The sequence below is a fragment of the Myxine glutinosa genome, chromosome 9 (genome assembly GCF_964187855.1).
Source record: "Myxine glutinosa chromosome 9, kmMyxGlut1.1, whole genome shotgun sequence".
NCBI lineage: Eukaryota > Metazoa > Chordata > Myxini > Myxiniformes > Myxinidae > Myxine > Myxine glutinosa.
The window spans coordinates 41,273,170-41,292,603 of record NC_136269.1 but is presented as its reverse complement, the minus strand read 5'-3'; the positions used below and the strand labels follow the sequence as shown (position 1 = coordinate 41,292,603).

General features: G+C 43.3%; 1 protein-coding gene across 2 annotated transcripts in view; it reads left to right on the top strand.

The window, feature by feature from the left end:
* The first annotated feature begins 2,842 nt into the window (after window positions 1-2,842).
* Window positions 2,843-19,434, top strand: part of ANKRD27 (ankyrin repeat domain 27) — a 147,193-nt gene continuing 130,601 nt past the window's right edge. The window contains exons 1-2 of one of the 2 annotated variants that reach the window (XM_068129248.2): window positions 2,843-2,961; window positions 15,983-16,194. In XM_068129248.2, the coding sequence (XP_067985349.2) occupies window positions 16,093-16,194 (102 nt within the window). In that variant the 5' untranslated portion in view covers window positions 2,843-2,961; window positions 15,983-16,092. The remainder of the gene's footprint in view (window positions 2,962-15,982; window positions 16,195-19,434) is intronic. The other variant, XM_068129247.2, reaches the window with a different exon arrangement.

Genomic DNA, 19,434 nt, shown 5'->3' with positions numbered 1-19,434 from the left:
AAGTTGTTGACCTTTTCACCTCAAAATCAATATGCTTCTTCCTTATAAGTTATAACCAATTGTAGGCCTACCATTTGGTGAAATTTCTTGAAGATCGGTTTAAAATTGTGACCTGTAAGCAATTGACATAGACATACATACATACATACATACATACATACATACATACACACACATACATACATACATACATACACTAGCAGAGGTACCCGGCTTTGCACGGGAGTGGGAGGAGGAGGGGAGGGAGAAGAGGAGGGGAGGGGAACGGGGGGGAGGGGGGAGGGGGAAGCGGGGGAGGAGGAGGGGAGGGGGAAGAGGAGGGGAGGGGAATGGGGGGGGAGGGGGAAGGGGGGGAGGGGGGGAGGGGAAGGGGGGAGGGAAGGGTGCGGGGGTGCCCAGGGGAAGAAGGGCCCCTCCCCTCCCCCTCCCCCCCCTTTCCCCTCCCCCCCTCCCCTACCCCTTCCCCCTCCCCCTCCCCCCCTCCCATCCCCTTCCCCCTCGTTCCCCTCCCCTTCTCTTCCCCCTCCCCTCCTCCTCCCCCTTCACACCAGGGGGGTTGACTCAGCCTGTCATCCCACCGAGGTCGGAAGTCGGAACTCATTGTCGTCAAATAAATGTAGCCTGTATGTTTCACTCTTTGTCACATGCCGTTGGTCCCATGTCAATCGGATGAAGTTGAAAAATTAACGTTACGAAGGTTCTCTGGGACGTACTGATTCCGAATAATGAAGTTGAAAAATTAACGTTCCGAAATACGCTAATTACGCTAACAGAAGCGCTGGAGGGAGCACTGCGCTCCCTCCCTTAGATTCCCTCCCTCTTCTGCTAGCACTAATTACGCGTAACACACTAATTTTAAAACCCGAAGTTTTTTAATTTTAAGGTGTGCTGTAGTCAGAAGCGCTAGAAGCGCTGCGCTCCCTCCCTTCGAATCCCTCTCTCTTCTGCTAGTGCTAATAATACGCTAATTTTAAAACCCGAAATTTTTTAAATGTTTATGTCTCCGTGACATTCCTGGGACCATCCCGAGTCGAACAGTACTTTCCGCTCGCAAATCCGTCCACGGGTTCTCGAGATCTTAGAGATCGTAGATAGATCAGGATACAGACACAGAGGCCAACTCTACTTTATATATATAGATACATACATACATACATACATACATACATGCATACATACATACATACATACATGCATACATACATACATACAAACATGCATACATACATACATACATACATACATACATACACACACACACACACACATACATACATACATACATACATACACACACACACACACACACACACATACATACATACATACATACATACATACACACACACACACACACACACACACACACACACACACACACACACACATACATACATACATACATACATACATACATACATACATACATACATGCATGCATGCATACATACATACATACATACATACATACATACATACACACACATACATACATACATACATACATACACACACACATACATACATACATACATACATGCATACATACATACATACATACATGCATACATACATACATACATACATACATGCATACATACATACATACATACATACATACATACACACACATACATACATACATACATACATACATACACACACATACATACATACATACATACATACATGCATACATACATACATACATACATACATACATACATACATACATACATGCATACACACACACACACATACATACATACATACATACATACACACACACACACATACATACATACATACATACATACATACATACACACACACACACACACACACACACACACACACACACACACACACATACATACATACATACATACATACATACATACATACATACACCCTCTGGAACTCACTACCTCACACCATCAGAGACTCCTCCTCACTCACCACATTCAAAACATCACTCAAGACCCACCTGTTCAGCACTGCATTCAACATTCAACCCACAGCATTTAACCCCTGACTATCACTTCTCCTTCTCCCTCCTTTTGCTTTAAATATTTCCCTATTGATTCTTGTCTTTTTGCAATTGTTGTTTTCATGTTTTGTTATGCATTATGTTTTGCACTCTGTCAAAGCGCCTTTGGGCTTCATGAAAAGCGCTATACAAAATAAATGAATTATTATTATTATTATCATAAAAATAGATATTTAACGTAATTTGACCTTGACCGTGACCTAAATGCATGTCCTTGAGTTCTGGCGATCTCAAAAGTATCACCAAATGAATGGGCATCCCCAATTTAGTTGGAAATGACACCTATAAGCGCGTTTGAACATTAGACCCGGTGGACTGGCGGCCATTTTGGATTTGACCTCACGGTCCTCAGAGGTCAAATCTGACTTCCCTCCACATCTGAAAATAAACCTTATGGTATGCACTAACTATGTTAAAAATTTCATGCTTTTCTCATAAAATGCACAATTTGTTAAAATATGAGAGCTTATCCGCTGTACATTCAGTAATAAAGCAAACATGTTGGTTGTGGAGGTGAGAGATCGAAATCGCCTCCCCTTTGAGTACGTAATAAATAGACAAGTCCTTGGCCGACGTAATAAATCGAAATGGATAGCTTGTCCCTTTGGGATGTCCGAACATAACTGTATACTGACGGGCAATAAGAAAACAAACAATATTTGAAATCAGCTCCATAATGTTGTGATCGATAAAGCTGTTGTTTTCATCATCTATTATTATATATTTATATTTCTCGTATGCCAAAGGGATTCTTTTTCGGCACATGGCACGTGGTACCTAAGAATATAAATCGGAAGTGACGTGGACATGCGGATGTGACGTCTAACTTCTGGGAATGCGATGCACTACAAATGTCGTGATTTGCGGTAGCGACTGCTGTTGACAGCGAATTGAAAGACAACGGTTTTGATGTGAGTGGGTTGACATTGACATGGTACATGGCCTGTGCTTCCTTGTTTCTGTCATTAGTAGACGTGGTTGCCGTCCTGTTTGTCACTGTCCCTTTGTGTTATCCTTGCTGAGTGTAGCGATGATTGATGAGGTTGTCACGATGGTTGAGGGTCCGTGTGGTGAGGAAGTCCAACATGTCGCCAAGGCGGACGATGACGCAGCGTGCAGGTTGAGACGTGTCGATGGACCCTAAAGGTGTCGATGGACCCTAAAGGTGTCGATGGACCCTAAAAGTGTCGATGGACCCTAAAGGTGTCTATGGACCCTAAAGGTGTCGATTGCTCCTAAAGGTGTCGATGGACCCTAAAAGTGTCGATTGCCCCGAAAGGGGTCGATGGACCCTAAAAGTGTCGATGGACCCTAAAAGTGTCGATTGCCCCGAAAGGGGTCGATGGACCCTAAAGGGGTCGATGGACCCTAAAGGTGTCGATTGCCCCTAAAGGTGTTGATTGCCCCTAAAGGTGTTGATGGACCCTAAAAGTGTCGATTGCCCCGAAAGGGGTCGATGGACCCTAAAGGGGTCGATGGACCCTAAAGGTGCTTAATCGTCGGAAGAAGATGTTTGTTGTGGTTCTTTCGTGAAAGCAGTCACGTTGTCTCGTCAAACTTTCATGTGAAAAAAAAACCACATTGACAATTAGTAAAACAAGGACCATGAAGTCACAAATTTTGGTGTAATAAGCACTTTACCCTTTAAAGATAAACAGGTGAAATCACGGCACACGTGACTGACAGTTGTCTTGTTAGTAAATGGCTGAAGATATTCATTACTAACCCATTTAGGCATTTAGGCTGAAGCTGGATTTAAATTGTATTTTACTTAAAAACGTTGATTATAACTGTTAATAACCAAATTGGCTTCATTTTGTCCATCTTTCTATCCCTCCCTCTTTATATCTCTCCCCAACTCAAACTCCTCTCCCTCTTTATCTCTCTCCCCAACTCAAACTCCTCTCCCTCTTTATCTCTCTCCCCAACTCAAACTCCTCTCCCTCTTTATCTCTCTCCCCAACTCAAACTCCTCTCCCTCTTTATCTCTCTCCCCAACTCAAACTCCTCTCCCTCTTTATCTCTCTCCCCAACTCAAACTCCTCTCCCTCTTTATCTCTCTCCCCAACTCAAACTCCTCTCCCTCTTTATCTCTCTCCCCAACTCAAACTCCTCTCCCTCTTTATCTCTCTCCCCAACTCAAACTCCTCTCCCTCTTTATCTCTCTCCACAACTCAAACTCCTCTCCCTCTTTATCTCTCTCCCCAACTCAAATTCCTCTCCCTCTTTATCTCTCTCCCCAACTCAAACTCCTCTCCCTCTTTATCTCTCTCCCCAACTCAAACTCCTCTCACTCTTTATATCTCTCCCCAACTCAAACTCCTCTCCCTCTTTATCTCTCTCCCCAACTCAAACTCCTCTCCCTCTTTATCTCTCTCCCCAACTCAAACTCCTCTCCCTCTTTATCTCTCTCCCCAACTCAAACTCCTCTCCCTCTTTATCTCTCTCCCCAACTCAAACTCCTCTCCCTCTTTATATCTCTCCCCAACTCAAACTCCTCTCCCTCTTTATCTCTCTCCCCAACTCAAACTCTTCTCCCTCTTTGTCTCTCTCCATAACTCAAACTCCTCTCCCTCTTTATCTCTCTCCCCAACTCAAACTCCTCTCCCTCTTTATCTCTCTCCATAACTCAAACTCCTCTCCCTCTTTATCTCTCTCCATAACTCAAACTCCTCTCCCTCTTTATCTCTCTCCCCAACTCAAACACCTCTCCCTCTTTATCTCTCTCCATAACTCAAACTCCTCTCCCTCTTTATCTCTCTCCCCAACTCAAACTCCTCTCCCTCTTTATCTCTCTCCATAACTCAAACTCCTCTCCCTCTTTATCTCTCTCCCCAACTCAAACTCCTTTCCCTCTTTATATCTCTCCATAACTCAAACTCCTCTCCCTCTTTATCTCTCTCCATAACTCAAACTCCTCTCCCTCTTTATCTCTCTCCCCAACTCAAACTCCTTTCCCTCTTTATCTCTCTCCATAACTCAAACTCCTCTCCCTCTTTATCTCTCTCCCCAACTCAAACTCCTCTCCCTCTTTATCTCTCTCCATAACTCAAACTCCTCTCCCTCTTTATCTCTCTCCATAACTCAAACTCCTCTCCCTCTTTATCTCTCTCCATAACTCAAACTCCTCTCCCTCTTTATATCTCTCCCCAACTCAAACACCTCTCCCTCTTTATCTCTCTCCATAACTCAAACTCCTCTCCCTCTTTATCTCTCTCCATAACTCAAACACCTCTCCCTCTTTATATCTCTCCCCAACTCAAACTCCTCTCCCTCTTTATCTCTCTCCATAACTCAAACTCCTCTCCCTCTTTATATCTCTCCCCAACTCAAACTCCTCTCCCTCTTTATCTCTCTCCCCAACTCAAACACCTCTCCCTCTTTATCTCTCTCCCCAACTCAAACTCCTCTCCCTCTTTATCTCTCTCCCCAACTCAAACTCCTCTCCCTCTTTATATCTCTCCCCAACTCAAACTCCTCTCCCTCTTTATCTCTCTCCCCAACTCAAACTCCTCTCCCTCTTTATCTCTCTCCCCAACTCAAACTCCTCTCCCTCTTTATCTCTCCATAACTCAAACTCCTCTCCCTCTTTATCTCTCTCCATAACTCAAACTCCTCTCCCTCTTTATATCTCTCCCTAACTCAAACTCCTCTCCCTCTTTATATCTCTCCCCAACTCAAACTCCCCCCAACTCTCCCCAACTCAAACAAACCCCAAACAACTCAACTCAAACTCTTGTCTTCATCTCTCTCTCCCCAGCTCTCAAACTCTTCTCTTCATCTCTCTCCCCAGCTCTCAAACTCTTCTCTTCATCTCTCTCCCCAACTCTCAAACTCTTCTCTTCATCTCTCTCCCCAACTCTCAAACTCTTCTCTTCATCTCTCTCCCCAACTCTCAAACTCTTCTCTTCATCTCTCTCCCCAGCTCTCAAACTCTTCTCTTCATCTCTCTCTCCCCAGCTCTCAAACTCTTCTCTTCATCTCTCTCCCCAGCTCTCAAACTCTTCTCTTCATCTCTCTCTCTCCCCAACTCTCAAACTCTTCTCTTCATCTCTCTCCCCAGCTCTCAAACTCTTCTCTTCATCTCTCTCTCCCCAGCTCTCAAACTCTTCTCTTCATCTCTCTCCCCAGCTCTCAAACTCTTCTCTTCATCTCTCTCTCTCCCCAACTCTCAAACTCTTCTCTTTATCTCTCTCCCCAGCTCTCAAACTCTTCTCTTCATCTCTCTCTCTCCCCAACTCTCAAACTCTTCTCTTCATCTCTCTCCCCAACTCTCAAACTCTTCTCACTCTTTATATCCCTGTATATCTCTCTCTCCCCATCTCTCAAACTCTTCTCACTCTTTATATCCCTGTATATTTCTCTCTCCCCAGCTCTCAAACTCTTCTCACTCTTTATATCCCTGTATATTTCTCTCTCCCCAACTCTCAAACTCTTCTCTTCATCTCTCTCTCTCCCCAACTCTCAAACTCTTCTCTTCATCTCTCTCCCCAACTCTCAAACTCTTCTCTTCATCTCTCTCCCCAACTCTCAAACTCTTCTCTTCATCTCTCTCTCCCCAGCTCTCAAACTCTTCTCTTCATCTCTCTCCCCAGCTCTCAAACTCTTCTCTTCATCTCTCTCTCTCCCCAACTCTCAAACTCTTCTCTTCATCTCTCTCCCCAACTCTCAAACTCTTCTCACTCTTTATATCTCTGTATATTTCTCTCTCCCCAACTCTCAAACTCTTCTCACTCTTTATATCCCTGTATATTTCTCTCTCCCCAACTCTCAAACTCTTCTCTTCATCTCTCTCTCTCCCCAACTCTCAAACTCTTCTCTTCATCTCTCTCCCCAACTCTCAAACTCTTCTCTTCATCTCTCTCCCCAACTCTCAAACTCTTCTCTTCATCTCTCTCTCCCCAGCTCTCAAACTCTTCTCTTCATCTCTCTGCCCAACTCTGAAACTCTTCTCTTCATCTCTCTCTCCCCAGCTCTCAAACTCTTCTCTTCATCTCTCTCTCCCCAACTCTCAAACTCTTCTCTTCATCTCTCTCCCCAACTCTCAAACTCTTCTCTTCATCTCTCTCCCCAACTCTCAAACTCTTCTCTTCATCTCTCTCCCCAACTCTCAAACTCTTCTCTTCATCTCTCTCTCCCCAGCTCTCAAACTCTTCTCTTCATCTCTCTCCCCAACTCTCAAACTCTTCTCTTCATCTCTCTCCCCAACTCTCAAACTCTTCTCACTCTTTATATCCCTGTATATATCTCTCTCCCCAGCTCTCAAACTCTTCTCCATCTCTCTCTCCCCAACTCTCAAACTCTTCTCCATCTCTCTCCCCAACTCTCAAACTCTTATCACTCTTTATATCCCTGTATATTTCTCTCTCCCCAACTCTCAAACTCTTCCCACTCTTTATTTCCCTGTATATCTCTCTCTCCCAGCCTTCAAACTCTTCTCCATCTCTCTCTCCCCAGCTCTCAAACTCTTCCCACTCTTTATTTCCCTGTATATATCTCTCTCCCAGCCCTCAAACTCTTCTCCCTCTGTCTCTTTCTCCAGGGTGAGTGGTGCCAAAGCAGCCACATGGCAACGATCACACTGGGTTTTTTCCTCACACCCCCTTCCACCCTTGGTTGTCCCAGTCACAGCACAGCAGGAATTTATAATTTGTTCAAGATGCCGGTGATAGCTCGCTTACTTTTTGTGAAAGACCCTGGGATGTCTCACGTCCACCAACTAATATCAGACCGACGCCCAGCTTGGCCTCCATCCGAGAGATGGCAAGCTTTTATGATCTACAGTATTCCGCTTGCAATGTTAAGTACCAAACTGTCATTGTATCGTTTGGTTGGGAATTGAACCCAGGCTAGGCAACTCCAAGGTAATTGTACTACCTCTGCACCATCCTGTTCATCAAAATTTAAAAACATAGACTACAATGTTATAAAATTATCTACTTGGAGTATGTCGTGCAAGCGAGTTGTCAATGGCGACAGACAGACAGGCAGGTGAGTGAGGGGGGACGGGGGAGGATGGAGGGGAGAGGTGAAGGGGTGGGGATGAAATTGTTCTCAAGATTGACAATGGAATATGGATTTGGAAGGCGTAAGTGAATGTGAGCGCTTTTGTTTTTGCCCTGAATAATCCCATCACTGCTTAAAAATAGATGTTCCAAACTAGATGCAACTGCAGTGCATGATTGACAGCTTCAGTGGAAGGGAAATGCACTTCATGTCATCAGACTTGCAAATTTGTCTACAAACAAGGCTAGCGAGCTGGCATTGCCGCGTCAGTGCATCACAAGCCATTTGTAACTATCTGTTAAAATAAATTCTCTAAAAATAATTTGGTTTAAAATCGTCACTCAATTGGTTTGTTATTTCAAAATGTAGATGGTCTTCCTCCCCCTCACCATGTTAGTGTGGTGAACTTTATATGTCCTTTTAAATATAATTATCAACCTTCAAATCTCTCTCCCTCCTATTGTTGTAGTACAATAGCAAGGGGTACCCGGCGTTGCCTGGTGCTGTTCTAATCCTGTTGGCATTTTGAAGAAAATTGTTTTTATCTTTTGTTGCGGGGGGCCGAAAAGACTTCCCTACACTCACTAAGAAAAGGGATCGGGGATCATTTAATATTGCCTTTCACATATCTACAAAGGCAACTTGGGAGAAGAGCACCATATACAGAGCGATTTTAAAGATTTTTTTTTTTAGATAAAATGAAAAAAAATTGTGTGTATATATATATATATATATATATATATATTGTTACTGATCGCGGTTTAGATGTTATGATGGGCCGAGCGGATGGTCCAACCGCGACCGTTACAGGATCCCCGATTCACCCAGAACTTTGGCCGTATCGCACCGCAGCTGCCCAATCTGGGAAAAGACTAAAACGACGAAATGCAAAGAGGAAAAGGAATAAAACGAGAAGAGGGTTGAAAATACTACTAAATTTATTTACTATTTACAGGCTCAAAATAACCAAGGAGAAGGAAAGATAATAAAATAATATACAGAAGCTTTTTAGAGACACAGGGAAAATACTAGCTTATCTAACAGGCTTAACTTATTCCCAGGGACAAGACAAAAGACAGACTACGAGCACACTTACACGGGGAATACTGATAGGGATGGCAGGTGGATGGCTGGCGGGATAGGGAGGTCCAACTGGTCCTGCAGCACGATCGGCTCGTTGGGCAGCCGCCGTTCCTTCGCGGCCCTGCTCCAAACTGCCGTCCAGACCCACGCTGCTGTTGTGGCTGCTGTGGACGTCGCGTGCTTTGCCAGGACTCGTCTGGTCCGTCTGGTCCAACCCTCAACTCTTTCTTGGTCCACTCACTCTTTACCACCGACTCCTCACCGCAACCAACGCAACCACTGACCACCACCACTGACTCCTCACCGCAACCAACGCAACCAACTGACCACCGACTCCACTGACTGACTCTCTCTCCACTGACTCACGCCACTTGCGCGCGCGCCTTTATAGCGCCTCCAGCGATCAAGCCGCCGGCCTTTAGGACACGCCCATCGGTGTGCTCACCTCGGCCCTGGTTGGTCATGCGACCCTCTGGCTCCCCCCTTGATGACGACGGGCGGGCACTTGTTCAATGGTAGTTTTGGAGGGGAGGTAATTGGCAATCGAGGCTCGGCAATGACGAAAGGGGATGTAAAAGGAACTGGAGATTTTGGGGATGGGAATGAAAGGGGATCTATTCTCTTTCACTGGTGCAATGGAGTACTTCAATTAATGGGAGACACAGCCTTACTCTAAAACACAGAATAAGAGATAACTATCAAACAGGGGTATTCTATTATTTGGCTGACGTGTTTGCTTGTGGACTAATTATGGGATGCCCTTTCACCTTTACACAGCTCCGGAGGCAGGGGGCGCAGAATAAACAATAATAATAATTTACACAATCAAAAAAATATACAGTCCTCATATCCGCAACAATATATATATATATATATATATATATATATATTTATATATATATATATATATATATATATATATATATATATATATATATATATATATATATATATATATATATATATATATATAATCAAACCTTTATTTATTTTTATTTTGTTTATTTTCTTCAAATTTTTTTTGCCTAAAACACTCCATCCAGTACTCACCGAAGAACCTCTGAAAATTTGATGAAGATCCGATAGCTCATCTCTGAGAAACATGTGCACACAGACTGTCTCTCTTGTAGTATAGAATAGATACTGTTGATACACTTCCACTCTCACATCGCATCAGAAAGCTTTTTTATATACATGCATAATTGTATTCATAGGTTGTGTATTCAACTACTGCAACTTCCTTCTAAATTTTGTAATATTATTTATTTTATTTTTTTTCAATTTCATTGTGAAATTTGCAAGTATGATACTAGATTTGTCACTGATATTAATTTTACAAAACACAGAACCTTTTGCTTTTCAGCACAACATTTGTTTCTCTTGCCCTAAACTGTGAAGTGATCTGCGAGATAGTATTTGGAATTCTACATCATTGAATAACTTTTCATACAAAATTAAGAAATGTTTAATGTCTCGATATTGTACATCGATCCTTTAAGAAATCTATTGCATATATATATATATATATATATATATATATATAATATTATTTTGAAGGCTCCAGTCATGGACTATATAGTCCACATTGAGGCCAGCCCTTTAAAGAACTGCATAAAGAGAGAATGTAAAGGTGAGCAGTGAAAATAAGTACGAAAAGTCTGTGATGTGTGTTTGCAACAAAGAGAGATTGAAGCTAGCCTGGCAGCTACAGTTTGAGTGAGACAAAGTAAGACCAGCAATCCAGACAGAGTGCACAAGATGGTTCCCGGCACCACTTTAACACTCCCAAGTCCGAATGGTAGTACTACCCTGAGCGGATGCTATCTACAACATACTACCTCAGAAAATGTGTCTTATTGAACTCGCACTGGTCCTTTCCATTGATCCACTTTGCTAAACTGTTTGCCTATGAACACGTTTTTCATTTATAGTTCATACCATGGTTTATTAACCAGCACAAGATAAATGAAAAGCGGGGTTAAGCAATTTGATCATGTCTATCCATCTTGTCAGTTTATGATCGAGGAACAACTCATTTAAATTGAATGTTATATTTTGAACATGAATCAAAAGATAAACCTGCCGTTGAACAGTACTGTACTTTGTCTTTGAATTTGGTGTGTGTGTGTGTGTGTGTGTGTGTGTGTGTGTGTGTGTGTGTGTGTGTGTGTGTGTGTGTGTGTGTGTGTGTGTGTGTGTGTGTGTGTGTGTGTGTGTGTGTGTGTGTGTGTGTGTGTGTGTGTGTGTGTGTGTGTGTGTGTGTGTGTGTGTGTGTGTGTGCGCGCGCGCAACAACAGGCATTTTAAGGCCATTTTCCCTGCAAGTGGGGGTTAGCCTTGCGGTCCCCATGACAATGTTCTCCATTTTGCCCTATTTTCTGCATCTCCCCTTGTTAACCCCCTTGCCCGCATTTCTTCTTCAACCATCTTTTCCAAGTCTTTCTTGGTCTTCCCCGTCCTCTACTTCCTTCTACATTCATTTCCATCACTCTTCTCAACCAGTCACTTTCATCCTTCCTCAACATATGACCAAACCATCTCAACCTGTTTCTCTTCACAGCATCAATCACAGGCTCTATTCCCATCATCTTTCGCAATTCATCATTTGTCTTCCTCTCTCTCAATGATACTCCACACATCCACCGAACCATTCGCATTTCCACCCTTTCCAGCCTTCGTTGCTGCTCTACGTTCATTACCCATGTCTCACTCCCATAAATCATAACACTTCTCACACATGTAGCATACGCCTTTCCCTTCAGCTTCAACGACACTCCCCTCCTCATCAGCATGCCACTCGGTTCCCGAAACTTCTTTCATGCACATCTCGCTCGAGCAACCGTTGCCGAGTCTGATCCACCTTCTCCATTCAGCATGTCTCCGAGGTAACAAAATGTTTTCACACCTTCCAGCTTCACGCCATCTCCAAGATCCAACTCAACATTTCCTCCATCTGCAGCTCCCTCTGTGCACACCTTACACTTGAATGTAGCTGCCACACTGGTTAATGACCCTCTCAAACCACTACATTTTTGATGAACCCACTCAGCGCACATTGTACATTGAATGGAATTCACTCTGACACCCTTCCTGTACACAGCACATGGCCACTTCCCAGTTCTTTCCACCTCACCACATGCTTTACCACTTGCCATCACCTTCGTTTTTCCTATATTCACCTTCAGACCTATTGTCTCCATACATTCCTTCCACTTGTTCATCTTCTCCTTCAGTCCATCCATACTTTCTGCAATCAACACCAGATCATCTGCATACAACAACTCCCACGGTAAACCCTCCTTTACGTTCTGAGCCAGCACCTCCATCACAGCTACAAATAGTAGTGGACTTAGTACCGACCCCTGATGCACTCCCACCTTCACCTCAAACTCACCACTGTTCCCGTCCTTCGTCCTTACAGCTGTGCACGCTCTTTTGTACATTGCCATCACTACTCTGATCAACCATTCCTCCACTCCTAACTTCCTCAATGCCCATGTCAATACTTCACGTGGAACCCTATCGAATGCTTTCTCCAGATCAACAAACCCAAGAAACAACTTCTTCCTCTTCTCCATGTACTTCTCCTGCAACTGCCTCACAATAAAAAGCGCATCTGTCGTTCCTCTTCCTGGCATAAATCCAAACTGCATTTCGTCAATCTTCACTTTCTTCCTTATCCTCCTCTCCAACACCCTTTCCAATACCTTCATTCCATGCTCCAATAACTTTATCGCTCGATACGAGCCACAGTCCAGAGGGTCACCTTTCCCCTTGTATAGAGGGACGAGGGTACTCGGTTCCCAATCCACTGGAATGCGGCCTTCTTTCACCACCAGATACAGATTGCAGATCTCTGTCATTCTCTTCACACCCCAATTTCCCGCTGCCTTCAACATATCTCCTACAACTCCCGTCGGCCCTCCCGCTTTTCTACTCTTCATTGCTTTTATCGCTTCCTCAACTTCCTTCTCGGTTATCTTCTCTGCCGGTCCTAAAACTGGGTTACTCTCTGTTGCCATCCCATTCATTCTCTGCATTTAACAGTATTTCCATATATCTCTTCCATCTTCCTTTAATTCCATCTGGGTCCACAACGATTTGTCCCACTTCATCCTTCAAGCAACTCATCCCCATCACATCACACCTCTCGTCAATCTTCACTTTCTTCCTTATCCTCCTCTCCAACACCCTTTCCAATACCTTCATTCCATGCTCCAATAACTTTATCGCTCGATACGAGCCACAGTCCAGAGGGTCACCTTTCCCCTTGTATAGAGGGACGAGGGTACTCGGTTCCCAATCCACTGGAATGCGGCCTTCTTTCACCACCAGATTGCAGATCTCTGTCATTCTCTTCACACCCCAATTTCCCGCTGCCTTCAACATATCTCCTACAACTCCCGTCGGCCCTCCCGCTTTTCTACTCTTCATTGCTTTTATCGCTTCCTCAACTTCCTTCTCGGTTATCTTCTCTGCCGGTCCTAAAACTGGGTTACTCTCTGTTGCCATCCCATTCATTCTCTGCATTTAACAGTATTTCCATATATCTCTTCCATCTTCCTTTAATTCCATCTGGGTCCACAACGATTTGTCCCACTTCATCCTTCAAGCAACTCATCCCCATCACATCACACCTCTCTTTCGCTATCTGCTTTGCAATCCTGAATACCGCTCTCTGACCCTCTTCCAAATCCAAGCGTTCTCCGAACATTTTCCTACATGCCTCCTGTGCCTTTGCTACCTCTTTCTTTGCAGCCTTCTTGTCTGCCTTATAACTTTCATGCTCTGCCTTTTCTGCCCACATACCCTTCGCCTTCTGCCACTCCTTGAACTTCTTCTTCTTCTCGTCAATCTTCTTTCCAACTTCATCATCCCACCACCATGTTTCCGAGTGCCTTGGTGTGTGTGTGTGTGTGTGTGTGTGTGTGTGTGTGTGTGTGTGTGTGTGTGTGTGTGTGTGTGTGTGTGTGTGTGTGTGTGTGTGTGTGTGTGTGTGTGTGTGTGTGTGTGTGTGTGTGTGTGTGTGTGTGTGTGTTCATATTCACATATGTGCAGAGAGGAGTGATATAATTATTTTATTCTGTCTGCCTATCTGGCAGTCAAACAAAATTGAAAATAATTTCAAACAGAAAATTTGTTGTTTTAAGGATGTCATAAAGGATGCAAACAACAGGCACAAAGAACCAATGTAACGTGTTAGATAAGGTGATGCAAAAGACACTGGGTAAAACAGCGGTGAAACCCAGAATTGATTTATCCACCTTTAAAACTTTACTGAATTTGAATTATATACTTGAACACTAGAACACAAATCGCCTTCATAATTTATACTTTTTGTATATTATTATTATCCTGTGCTTTGTGGAAAAAACAAAAAAACAGGGGATATTGTAGTCAAGTCTGTTTGTCTATCTATCTATCTGTCTGTCTTTCCATCTGTCACGTTATCTCATCCTAAACGGATATGCAGAAATTCACCAAACGTGGTTGTATATGACAAGAAGGGGCATGAGCAGTATCATGTTTGGTCCCACCCCCTGGGGTGGGGTCAAAAGGTCAAATACCCCAAAAATGCAATTGCAGGCACATTTTAAAACATTTTTGAAATAAAACTTTGTATAAGTAATTAACATTGGGGGAGGCATGAAATATGTATGATTTTTTTGATTTGACCCATAGGGTGAGGATTTAGGGTCCAAAATGGGGGAACAGGGGACAAAATAGGGAAAAACAAGGACAGATACATTCAAAGTATACCACCCCCATGCCAAATAAATGAATATCCTCAAGCCTTAGGTGCCCAGTGATACCGCCGTGCAGCTCAGAGAGACTGCATTGGGATTGAGAGGTGTACAATAATTGATTGATTAATTGCATAATTTAAATCGATAAATTATGATCATAAATTTTTTACTTAATCAATTGGCTAATAGCATACCTAAACCACCAGTGTTTCATCTGAAGCTGTGACGTTTTGAAAATCAAGTTATTAATCGAAAAGATAAAATGATTAATTGAATAATCAATAAATCAAAAATATCCTTTATAGCCACATCACTTGGTCACTGTCATGTCCAAATATCAGCTTCCTAGCTCAAAAGATGCCTGAGATATTGCCCAGATGAGAGAAAATAAATAAATAATAATCGTAAAATAATTAATCAATTTCCTAATAGAATACCTAAACCACCACGGTTTCATCCGCATCTGTAACTTAAAAAAAATTAATCAATTCAGTCATTAATCGAACAATTAAATAATTAATCGATTCATTGATTAATCAATAAATCAAAAATAGCTTTTACAGCCAAATCACTTGGTCATTGTCGTGTCCAAATATCAGCTTCCTAACTGAAAAAGTGCCTGAGATATTGCCCAGAAGAGAAAGGAAATAAATAAGTACTTAATTAATCGATAATAAAGTAACTAAACAATTAATTGATTAATCAAAAAACCAAAAAAAATTGCCTTTTTGCCAAAGTACTTTCTCACTATTGTGCCGAAATTTCAGCTTCCTAGTTCAAAGGATGGCTGAGATATCACCCGGACAAATAAACAAACAAGAAAGCGGAGTGAAAACTGAGTACTCCCTTTCAGCGCACATCATCCACTCAAAAATGTAACTCAAAATTTTATATTGGGTCATTATTGCTGGTGAAACTTAATGCCATCTTTCAACATTGCTTTAGGTGTTGGCTCTCATATGAGCCTAGACTAAGTATACAAAAAAAAGTGTGGGGATGTGCAATGGTGTGCCATTGACTTAACTCTGGTATTGCTTTTGCTGAAGGAAATAAATGCTTTGACTTGAATTTTGAATGCGATTTGATGAACCTTACAGGAAACATCTTCACTATAGCTACAGACTTGTGTTGATGGAGTTCTTGCTGAGGTGGATTGATTGCATCAAGGAAGGACAAAGTGGATGGTACACATCCCGCTGATTTTTCCATGGCAAGCTACGATGAGGATGTTTCGCAGAATTCTTTCTTTCTTTCTCTACAGCGACGTCGACCAGATTTGTACTGCCAGGCCATTCAACTTAATGCTGTGGTGAGGCCGTTTCCCTATATCACGCACTTTTCACAAATAGGTTAACCAATCTTTCAAATATTATTTTCTTTACTTGCCTTTTTTTGTTGTTGTATACAGACTCGAGGCTTGTGAAAGAGCTAACATTTATCACACAAGCAAATCAAACGGACAAACAAAGTATATAAAAAGGGGAGCGGTAGACAAGATGGGGAGAGAAGGGGAAGCACACAAACACAACATTTGAGAGCAGGGACATCAGGAGATGTGTGGGAGGGAGAGGCCTTGGGGGGTTGAGGTGTGGGAAGGGGGGGGGGGGGTGGGGGTGGGAGATGTATAAAACACAGACACCAAGAACTTCCAGGAAAGAAGTTGGTATTTCAAAAAAGTGGATTTGGGGTGAAATTAGCAGCGGTAGAAAAGATCAAGGTTTGGATGGGGGAAGATAAGAGATGGTGGTGAACAGCTGTTTTAAAGACCTGGGGGGAGGAGTGGGATTGAAGAGAGTGAGGGAGTTTGTTCCAGAGGCAGGAGAAAAGAGGAATGAAGGAGTGAAGGTGAGCAGAGAGTCTTGATTTTAGCAGTTTAACCATAAGAGGGTTGCAGGCAGATCTTGTGCGACCTGTAGGAATATTTGGGGGACAGAGCACAGAGAGAGAGAGCTGGGGGAGCAAGGCCGGAGAGGAGTCTGTAGAAGACGGAAAGACCACCAAACCTGCCTGCGGTGAGTAAGTCAAAGGCCCTTGGAGTTAGCTTCATCGCGGGAGATTCCAATGATTCTGAACGCTTTGGTTTCAACAGCGTGAAGATGAGCTAGGTGTGAGGCAGGAGCACCAGCCCAGAGGGGAGAGCAGTATTCCATTGAGCTGCGGATGAAAGCCTTGTATGTGGTGAGCTCAGGTGTGCCAAGGAAGGACTTCGGACGACGGAGGATGCCCAGTCGGTGACTGGCTTTGGAGGCCAGATTTGAAATGTGGTTTTCCCAGGAAATATCATGGCAGATAATGAGACCCAAAAGCTTGAGTGACAGAACTTCTTGGAGAGGATTATTCAGAAAGTGGATGGGAGGGTTGGCCAGTCGGTCTTTTCGGAGAGACATCGTAACATTGTGAGATTTGTCAGGATTGAAAGACATGTTCCACTTGTTTGCCCAGTCTGTGATTTTGTCCATGTCTGCAGAGAGTGAGGAGTCTGCAGAGAGTGAGGAGTCTGCAGACTGCCGATCTGAGGGATGAGGAATGGAGCGACAGAGAGTAGAGTCATCAGCAAAGAGATAGAGAGGTTTTTCAAGAGTCAGAGAGATCATTGATGAAGACCAGAAAAAGCACAGGGCCTAGAACACTGCCTTGGGGAACTCCAGCCTGAACAGCAAGAGGAGATGAGAGAAACCCATTCAGGGCCACATGTTGACTACGACTAGAGAGGAAGTCCGCCAGCCATGCGTGGAGATTTCCATGGATACCAAAGGAGGAGAGTTTGGTGAGCAGAGTTGGGTGCCAGACCGTATCGAAGGCACGTGATATGTCAAGGGAGACAGCTTTAATTGCCTTTTGTTGCATTATTTGTTAAAAATGGAATTCATTAGTGCTTCTTATGTGAATTTTTTTTTTCAAGTTGCTTGTAAAAGTAGAAATTTTCACAGAGTGACATGAATATGTGGTGCATTTTTTAATTTTGCAGCTTGGGCACAAGACACATGACAATCTCAACAATGTTAAGGCTGAAAAAAATATATTGCTGGTCTCTGGTCAGACCAAAGTTCCAGAATTGATGTGGCGTTGCGGTTTTTTTTTTTTTTTTTAAACATGGGTTGCACATATAAAAGTGTTGTTTTTTGTGTCCTCATGACTTGGGGTCCTCCTCATCTGCCGTGGCGCCGTCCAGAGAGGAATTAAAGACAGCCAATGGGACAGGTTGGCCTTTTTGTAAATAAAGAACACAAGCTTAAGCTATTTTAAAATGTGTTTATTCTGAAAATCATTAAGTTCTTCAAGCATATTATGGATTTCCATTTCGTTCTCGAGATCGCCTCGCCGTACCGTCAAACATTCCAATGCGTCGATCGCGTCAACACTGCGCAATGCACATGCGCAAGTGGTCTAACAGGTGATTGCCAAAGCATTTGAATGCTCAAAAAACTGCGCATGTGCAAATGACTACAACCCTGGACCAATCTTCGTGTACGGGATGACACGCTGCATGTGTATCAAAGCCACGCATGCGCAGATGGGCTGTATGGTGTGGTTCAAATCGGCGGATTCGCAACTGGGTTAACGCGGAAGCACTTGAATTCATGGCGATGGTCTCCCACGATCTCTTCTCCCAGTCCACCAGATCTCCCAGTCAACCAGTCCACAACTTCATGACAAACGACATAGGATCCAGGCCTAACTAGCGAGACCACCCACAGCTCTCTAGGCCTTCTGGTTGCTTCACACGAACCCGACAAAGAACGTCTTCGTTTCAATAAATGACAATATCCAGCTGATTGGATTAATGACGGCACGGCACACAAAACTACTCATATCTTTGGAACGGCTGGTTGGATTTGGACAAACTAAACGTAGTTTTGTAGGGGAGAACCGTGCGCGACCGTCGATACCAATGAACATACATTATCTAAATGAACAGGATTTTAAATGATTAATTGACATATGTGGGAAAATTACACACCCAGACCAGGATTCGAACCCAGGTCCTCTGGGCCCCAGGTCCTCTGCTTCTGTGAGTACTTTTCACACGTCGGCGGTATGAAGTAGCTGCAAACACATCAAAGATGGGGAGTGGTTGAGCGTTTGATCCCAATTTCTCCTGAGTACACATGGCATATGGCATGATTACTTTTTCGATGGAATGCACTATTGAATCACGTGCTCTGGTGTAATGCTGTCCATGCCATATGTCCTAGTCTTGTGGAAACTTCACATTAGGACGACATCTCTGTTATACCTTGGTCGAGAATCTGGGGTGAGCATTTCTCCATCCATGGTGTAGGCTGTACTAAGTTCAGGAATCTCCTTCAATCAAGTGGTTTATTAAAGATGATACCAAGCTCTCACAGAACACACGGCCATCATGACAAGCCGCCATCAACCACTGAAGCCACGTCACTACGCAGTACGTTGTACCAATCACAACATCTCCCTTTCATTGAAATTATTATGTTTGTATGCAACAAAACACTACTAAACTAAATCAAAATAATAAACACAATCGGACACAACTTGAACCACACATAGATGGGATCTGGGGTTACTGTTA